General features: G+C 45.6%; 2 protein-coding genes across 3 annotated transcripts in view; one reads left to right on the top strand and one right to left on the bottom strand.

Moving 5' to 3' along the window:
• Positions 1–5,396, bottom strand: part of LOC148502609 (uncharacterized) — a 283,629-nt gene extending 278,233 nt beyond the window's left edge. The window contains 2 exon segments of the mRNA XM_088449561.1: positions 1,489–1,653; positions 5,307–5,396. Of these exon segments, the coding sequence (XP_088305687.1) occupies positions 1,489–1,566 (78 nt within the window). The 5' untranslated portion in view covers positions 1,567–1,653; positions 5,307–5,396.
• A 96-nt stretch (positions 5,397–5,492) lies between these two features.
• The window catches only part of LOC148502608 (uncharacterized), a 29,625-nt gene continuing 25,947 nt past the window's right edge, over positions 5,493–9,170 (top strand). For both annotated transcript variants that reach the window (XM_088449590.1, XM_088449588.1), the window contains exon 1: positions 5,493–5,657. The gene's annotated coding sequence lies outside the window, so the exon portion shown is untranslated. The remainder of the gene's footprint in view (positions 5,658–9,170) is intronic.

Genomic DNA, 9,170 nt, shown 5'->3' with positions numbered 1-9,170 from the left:
ATATGTGATGTCACTGTGACACTCCCAGATCCCCTCACCTCCCCAGTCATGTCCCTGTATTATTACTATAGATATAAGTGATGTCACTGTGACACTCCCAGATCCCCTCACCTCCCCAGTCATGTCCCTGTATTATTACTATAGATATGTGATGTCACTGTGACACTCCCAGATCCCCTCACCTCCCCAGTCATGTCCCTGTATTACTACTATAGATATGTGATGTCACTATGACACTCCCAGATCCTCTCACCTCCCCAGTCATGTCCCTGTATTACTACTATAGATATGTGATGTCACTGTGACACTCCCAGATCCTCTCACCTCCCCAGTCATGTCCCTGTATTATTACTATAGATATAAGTGATGTCACTGTGACACTCCCAGATCCCTACACCACCCCAGTCATGTCCCTGTATTACTACTATAGATATGTGATGTCACTGTGACACTCCCAGATCCTCTCACCTCCCCAGTCATGTCCCTGTATTATTACTATAGATATAAGTGATGTCACTGTGACACTCCCAGACCCTCACCTCCCCAGTCATGTCCCTGTATTATTACTATAGATATAAGTGATGTCACTGTGACACTCCCAGATCCCCTCCCCTCCCCAGTCATGTCCCTGTATTATTACTATAGATATAAGTAATGTCACTGTGACACTCCCAGATCCTCTCACCTCCACAGTCATGTCCCTGTATTATTACTATAGATATAAGTAATGTCACTGTGACACCCCCAGATCCCCTCACCTCCGCAGTCATGTCCCTGTATTATTACTATAGATATAAGTGATGTCACTGTGACACTCCCAGATCCCCTCCCCTCCCCAGTCATGTCCCTGTATTATTACTATAGATATAAGTGATGTCACTGTGACACTCCCAGACCCTCTCACCTCCCCAGTCATGTCCCTGTATTATTACTATAGATATGTGATGTCACTGTGACACTCCCAGATCCCCCTCACCTCCCCAGTCATGTCCCTGTATTATTACTATAGATATAAGTGATGTCACTGTGACACTCCCAGATCCCTACACCACCCCAGTCATGTCCCTGTATTACTACTATAGATATGTGATGTCACTGTGACACTCCCAGATCCTCTCACCTCCCCAGTCATGTCCCTGTATTATTACTATAGATATGTGATGTCACTGTGACACTCCCAGATCCTCTCACCTCCCCAGTCATGTCCCTGTACTGTATTATTACTATAGATATAAGTGATGTCACTGTGACACTCCCAGATCCTCTCACCTCCGCAGTCATGTCCCTGTATTATTACTATAGATATAAGTGATGTCACTGTGACACTCCCAGATCCTCTCACCTCCCCAGTCATGTCCCTGTATTATTACTATAGATATAAGTGACGTCACTGTGACACTCCCAGATCCCCTCACCTCCCCAGTCATGTCCCTGTATTATTACTATAGATATAAGTGATGTCACTGTGACACTCCCAGACCCTCTCACCTCCCCAGTCAGCAGGAAGATTATCTCCAGGGTGAGATTTAGTATCCTCTCAGTCATCTGACTCCTGTCCTTGTCCATCGTCGGTGATCAGTGATTTATACAGGACACATCTCACTCTCACGTGATTTCTATCAACAAGGATCTGACGACTCACTGCAGAGAAATCTAGAAATAAATATAATTATTAGAAGCAATTTCTTACCAGTCATTTATGTAGTGCGCACATATTACCCAGCGCTTTACAGGGAATATTTAGTCACATCTATCCCTGCCCCAGGGGAGCTTACAATCTACATTTCCTACCACATGGACAGCCCATACACACACACTAGGGGTATTTATGAAAGAAGTCAACTAACCTACCAGTGTCTCTTTGGAGTGGAAGAAACCAATGCAAACAGGGGGAGAACATACAGAATCCACAAATACAGGACCTTGGTTGGGAATTAAATTCACGACCACAGAGCAGAGTAGAAATGCTGTCCACTACGCTATTGTGTTGCCTATATAAATGTAAGAGTACACTGAGTGACCACTAATCCCCTCATTCCCAGAGCCATAGAGTCTAGGTCAGTGTTTCTCAGAAGTTCCTCTGGCCCAGCTTCATAGGGCTGCTCAGTGACCACCACACGGCATTGCTGGAGGTTACACCAATAGTCCTCTCGTGGCCAAGAGTCCTGGACCTCCACAACACATACTTGATGCAATCGCCTGAGGAAGTGGACCTGATTCGTGTATAGGGGCTTACACCGACACTCCCACGTGCACCTCTTTATTAGTGACTTGGTAACCAAGGCTGGCCTGAGTTTTCCTTGGTGAGAGGGTTAATAGCTCCCTCACTAGATATGATGATGTTGCCCCCCAGTGTTTAAGTATTGAGGGCAGAGTAAATGATGACTTGTTATTGTCTTGTATGCAGATGCCCTCCCTCTGGGTGTGAGTGTTTTGCAGGGGCCCCTTCAAGATGTTACTGTGGGGCCACAAAGCTCTAGTTACAACCATGGTACTGGGACACCTATTCCGGGAGCTGGAAGAGATGGAATTAGTAACCTAACACCTGTTCTCAAACAGATAGAACTACTGCTCCAACACCTATTCCAGCAGCTGGAATGAACGGCTCGGCAACTTAGAGCCCCATACCGGCACCCAGAATGGATGGCTGAGATACTGGGAAACCTAATTAGGGCAGCTTAAAGGGATAGCCAAGGTTCTTGTAGCCCTACTCTGGGTCTAGAATTGATGGCTAACGTACTCAGACCTCCAATCTGGCAGCCCAAACACCTGGCTAATATACTCAGAGCTCCCTCCACCATGGTTGGTTAAGGGTATCAGAGCTCTAATCCAGCACCGGGAACGGATTGCTAATGCACTTAAAACTCCATTCTGGCATCCAGAATAGATGGCAAACATACTCTAGCTCTGTTTGAGCACCCAGAATGGCATGCTAACGTACTGTAGCTCCATACTGGCACCTCTTCCTGTTTATCGATGTCAGCTGCATATCACTTAGTCACACTTGCAGGCCACCAATATAAAGGGGTGCAAGTGGGTTCATAGGCATAAAAAGGGGTGTGAGAGCGCTCTGGAGGTATATAAAGGCACGTGTGGCCTCTTGGCTGGCATATAGCGGCATAAGGGGGCTTTGAGGCATATGAAGGGGTGCGATTGTCCGCTGAGACTTATAAAGGGGCACAAGGGGGCTCTAAGTCATATAAAAGAGCACGAGGGGCCTTTATAGCATATAAAGTGCTGTTTTTGCCCATAAAATGAAAAGGTGGTAACCCAACCCACAGATCTGGTCACAATGTGCAGTGATAGAGAAGGCACGGTAGTGGTGAGGATGCATGTATCCCCACCGTGTATGCAGATCACGCCAAGGAGTAGAGCTGGCTCCGAGCAGGGCTCCCAGGCTCCATTCTGCCCTGAGCAGCTTCATACAAGGAGGCTGTAATTTCTGCCTGTCACACTAGGGATGGACACTGACATCCGATGTTTACTCACCATCAATGTTTGTTTTTATGGTAGTGCTTTTTACCATTCGATGGCGGCCTTCGATTGTTTGTCACCATCGGGTGGTAATCATTCAGTGGTGTTCCGGTGGTGGCTTGTTTTTTTGAATTGCTAATAGCTATGCCTCCCCTGGCTCCTTGTCTGCTGCCAGCATCAGGGAATCTTCATGGGTTCATCCTGGGTATGTAGTGTACCCTACAGTCCCAGCAGCATAACGCAGGGACAGCCATTAGAATGTAAGCTCTGACGAGCAGGGCCCTCATCCCTCTTGTGCTTCTACTTACTTATACTTACATATACCTCTCACTCCCCACTAGAGCACCTAACACGCCTTGTTGTGTATCTGAGTACTCTGATCACTAATGCAGCAATGTGTATAACCCTTGTCCTGCATTGTATTGTACTGTAAGTCACTGGTTTCTTGTTCACTTATTTATGTCCCTTCATTTATATGCAAAGACTGAGGGCCTGATTCAGAGCTGAACGCTCTGACCAGAGCGCTCGCTCTGAATCAGGGCCCTCCTCCCTCAACTTGGAGCGGCCTCATGGACGCTCGCATAGCTGTGGGTTACCACCCACAGCTTATGCGAGCGTCCATGATGATGGTCGCGATGGTCAAGACCATCGCGACCATCGGGCTTGCGACGAGACCCTGCAGTAGGGTCTCGGTGACCGCAAGCCCTGGAGTGATTTTGGCTCTATCAGAGCCAAAATCACTCCCACTGACATCACTACTGATGTCAGTGGGGCCGGACTCAGACGGTAGGCGTTCCCATGGGAACGCCTCAAACTGGCAGCCACGCCCCCGGCACCCCCACCAAAGGGGACGTGCTGTCACTCACCATCGACAGCACGCCCCCCTTGGTGCGAGACCCATAACGACGGCTTGGCCGTCGTTATTCGGGTCTCGCGCATGCGCATGACGGAGCTCCCTCCGTAGTGCGCATGCGCAATTCTGCACCATCGACCAGCTTGCGAGCTTCCTGCGCTCGCGAGCGGGTCTGAATCCGCACATTAGAGAGTACACAGTATTATGTTGTTACTCCAGACCCCGCCCCCAATCCCACCCCCTGCCTACCAAGCTGCAGTTATTATTGCGTATGTGCATATCATATAGTTTTACCATTGAATTCTTTTGATGCGATGGTTAGTTACCTTCACATCGTAAGTTTCAAACATTTGATGGTTGGCTTCCGATGTCCATCCCTAAGTCACGCATCCCCAAATAAGGACGTGCACTGACAGTTCTACAGAGGCAGGGGGCGCTGCAGTGAGCTGAGCCGTTCAGGAGAATTCCATATATTTACCAAATTCCGCTGACCCATTTTATAATCCCTATCCCTAGGCATCAGAGCAATCAGTTACCAAGCAAGGTCTGCACCATCTGTATTATAACAGCAACGGGGTCTGTGCCACCTGTATTATAGGAACAACGGAGTCTGTGCCATCTGTATTATAGTAACAACGGGGTCTGCACCACCTGCATAATAGTAACAATGGGGTCTGCGCCACCTGTATTATAGTAACAATGGGGTCTGCGCCACCTGTATTATAGGAACAATGGGGTCTGCGCCACCTGAATTATAGTAACAAAGGGGTCTGCGCCACCTGTATTATAGTAACAACAGGGTCTGCACCACCTGTATTATAGTAACAACTGAGTCTGCACCACATGTATCATACAAATAGAGGAGACTTGAGTGCAACCCTCCTGCACAATGACAATGCAGCACCAGAGTCAGCTCCATCTGTACTACAGTAAAGTGACACAAGAGTCTGCTCAGCCTATAGAATAATAACATAATTACCTCCTGCCAAACACAACAATTGCTGCTTCCTGTATCTGCAGTCGTTGGGAATGATAGAGAGACTGTATGGGCGTGTAACGTCACTTCCGCCCTCACTACTACGTCACTTCCAGGGAACAAACACTGAAGGGGATCTATAGTCACCTGTTGTTCTTCATGAAGTGATTTGGGCCTCGGGAAAATGGCCGCCGCCTCCGTCTCTTTTGCACACTGGGGACACTTACTGTAGCTGTACATAGAGTCCTGCTCTAGTGCCCGGAGCTCCTCCCCCTTACTCCAGCAGCAGCATCAGCGTCACATGACCGGCTGCCGTGTGATCCTGTTCTAGCGGCGGCTCCTGCTGTATCCCTGGTAATGTCATCTACTATTATTATACAGGGGGAGCAGCCTGTGGTGTCCTGTTATTACTATTATTATACAGGGGGAGCAGCCTGTGGTGTCCTGTTATTACTATTATTATACAGGGGGAGCAGCCTGTGGTGTCCTGTTATTACTATTATTATACAGGGGGAGCAGCCTGTGGTGTCCTGTTATTACTATTATTATACAGGGGGAGAAGCCTGTGGTGTCCTGTTATTACTATTATTATACAGGGGGAGCAGCCTGTGGTGTCCTGTTACTATTATTATACAGGGGGAGCGGCTTGTGGTGTCCTGTTATTATACAGGGGGAGTAGCCTGTGGTGTCCTGTTATTACTATTATTATACAGGGGGAGCAGCCTGTGGTGTCCTGTTATTACTATTATTATGCAGGGGGAGCAGCCTGTGGTGTCCTGTTATTACTATTATTATGCAGGGGGTGCAGCCTGTGGTGTCATGTTATTACTATTATTATACAGGGGGAGCAGCCTGTGGTGTCCTGTTATTACTATTATTATACAGGGGGTGCAGCCTGTGGTGTCCTGCTATTACTATTATTATACAGGGGGAGAAGCCTGTGGTGTCCTGTTATTACTATTATACAGGGGGAGCAGCCTGTGGTGTCCTGTTATTACTATTATACAGGGGGAGCAGCCTGTGGTGTCCTGTTATTACTATTATTATACAGGGGGAGCAGCCTGTGGTGTCCTGTTATTACTATTATTATACAGGGGGAGCAGCCTGTGGTGTCCTGTTACTATTATTATACAGGGGGAGCAGCCTGAGGTGTTCTATTGTTATTATTATACAGGAGAAGCAGCCTGTGGTGTCCCATTATTATTATAATTATACAGGGGGAGTAGCTTGTGGTGTCCTGTTATTATTTTTTTTTACAGGGGGAGAGCGTATTCTAACAGTTCCTTATCTGCACTAGCTCCTATAAGTTCAGTCTCACATAGAACTGATCTTAGTCAGATTATATAACGTGCAGATAACTCGAGCAGTTCCTTCTTAGGTGTAAAAATTCGCCTTTTGGAATCCCTCTCAATACAGGAGGAAAGTGTGCACTTGTGTTATGTAATACTGGAGGAAAGTGTGCACTTGTGTTATGTAATACTGGAGGAAAGTGTGCACTTGTGTTATGTAATACTGGAGGAAAGTGTGCACTTGTGTTATGTAATACTGGAGGAAAGTGTGCACTTGTGTTATGTAATACAGGAGGAAAGTGTGCACTTGTGTTATGTAATACTGGAGGAAAGTGTGCACTTGTGTTATGTAATACTGGAGGAAAGTGTGCACTTGTGTTATGTAATACTGGAGGAAAGTGTGCACTTGTGTTATGTAATACTGGAGGAAAGTGTGCACTTGTGTTATGTAATACTGGAGGAAAGTGTGCACTTGTGTTATGTAATACTGGAGGAAAGTGTGCACTTGTGTTATGTAGTACTGGAGGAAAGTGTGCACTTGTGTTATGTAATACTGGAGGAAAGTGTGCACTTGTGTTATGTAGTACAGGAGGAAAGTGTGCACTTGTGTTATGTAATACAGGAGGAAAGTGTGCACTTGTGTTATGTAGTACTGGAGGAAAGTGTGCACTTGTGTTATGTAATACTGGAGGAAAGTGTGCACTTGTGTTATGTAATACTGGAGGAAAGTGTGCACTTGTGTTATGTAATACAGGAGGAAAGTGTGCACTTGTGTTATGTAGTACAGGAGGAAAGTGTGCACTTGTGTAATGTAATACTGGAGGAAAGTTTGCACTTGTGTTATGTAGTACTGGAGGAAAGTGTGCACTTGTTTTATGTAATACAGGAGGAAAGGGTGCGCTTGTGTTATGTAGTACAGGAGGAAAATGTGCGCTTGTGTTATGTAGTACAGGAGGAAAGTGTGCACTTGTGTTATGTAATACTGGAGGAAAGTGTGCACTTGTGTTATGTAATACTGGAGGAAAGTGTGCACTTGTGTTATGTAATACTGGAGGAAAGTGTGCACTTGTGTTATGTAGTACTGGAGGAAAGTGTGCACTTGTGTTATGTAATACAGGAGGAAAGTGTGCACTTGTGTTATGTAGTACTGGAGGAAAGTGTGCACTTGTGTTATGTAGTACAGGAGGAAAGTGTGCACTTGTGTTATGTAGTACAGGAGGAAAGTGTGCACTTGTGTTATGTAATACTGGAGGAAAGTGTGCACTTGTGTTATGTAGTACAGGAGGAAAGTGTGCACTTGTGTTATGTAATACTGGAGGAAAGTGTGCACTTGTGTTATGTAATACAGGAGGAAAGTGTGCACTTGTGTTATGTAATACTGGAGGAAAGTGTGCACTTGTGTTATGTAATACTGGAGGAAAGTGTGCACTTGTGTTATGTAGTACAGGAGGAAAGTGTGCACTTGTGTTATGTAGTACAGGAGGAAAGTGTGCACTTGTGTTATGTAATACTGGAGGAAAGTGTGCACTTGTGTTATGTAGTACAGGAGGAAAGTGTGCACTTGTGTTATGTAATACTGGAGGAAAGTGTGCACTTGTGTTATGTAATACTGGAGGAAAGTGTGCACTTGTGTTATGTAATACAGGAGGAAAGTGTGCACTTGTGTTATGTAATACAGGAGGAAAGTGTGCACTTGTGTTATGTAATACAGGAGGAAAGTGTGCACTTGTGTTATGTAATACAGGAGGAAAGTGTGCACTTGTGTTATGTAATACTGGAGGAAAGTGTGCACTTGTGTTATGTAATACTGGAGGAAAGTGTGCACTTGTGTTATGTAGTACAGGAGGAAAGTGTGCACTTGTGTTATGTAGTACAGGAGGAAAGTGTGCACTTGTGTTATGTAATACAGGAGGAAAGTGTGCACTTGTGTTATGTAGTACTGGAGGAAAGTGTGCACTTGTGTTATGTAATACTGGAGGAAAGTGTGCACTTGTGTTATGTAATACTGGAGGAAAGTGTGCACTTGTGTTATGTAATACAGGAGGAAAGTGTGCACTTGTGTTATGTAGTACAGGAGGAAAGTGTGCACTTGTGTAATGTAATACTGGAGGAAAGTTTGCACTTGTGTTATGTAGTACAGGAGGAAAGTGTGCACTTGTTTTATGTAATACAGGAGGAAAGGGTGCGCTTGTGTTATGTAGTACAGGAGGAAAATGTGCGCTTGTGTTATGTAGTACAGGAGGAAAGTGTGCACTTGTGTTATGTAATACTGGAGGAAAGTGTGCACTTGTGTTATGTAATACTGGAGGAAAGTGTGCACTTGTGTTATGTAATACTGGAGGAAAGTGTGCACTTGTGTTATGTAGTACTGGAGGAAAGTGTGCACTTGTGTTATGTAATACAGGAGGAAAGTGTGCACTTGTGTTATGTAATACAGGAGGAAAGTGTGCACTTGTGTTATGTAGTACTGGAGGAAAGTGTGCACTTGTGTTATGTAGTACAGGAGGAAAGTGTGCACTTGTGTTATGTAGTACAGGAGGAAAGTGTGCACTTGTGTTATGTAATACTGGAGGAAAGT

The sequence above is a fragment of the Taudactylus pleione genome, unplaced genomic scaffold (assembly GCF_031769625.1).
Source record: "Taudactylus pleione unplaced genomic scaffold, aTauple2 ptg000488l, whole genome shotgun sequence".
Lineage (NCBI taxonomy): Eukaryota > Metazoa > Chordata > Amphibia > Anura > Myobatrachidae > Taudactylus > Taudactylus pleione.
The sequence above is the reverse complement of the archived record's forward strand: the minus strand, read 5'-3'. Positions and strand labels throughout refer to the sequence as shown.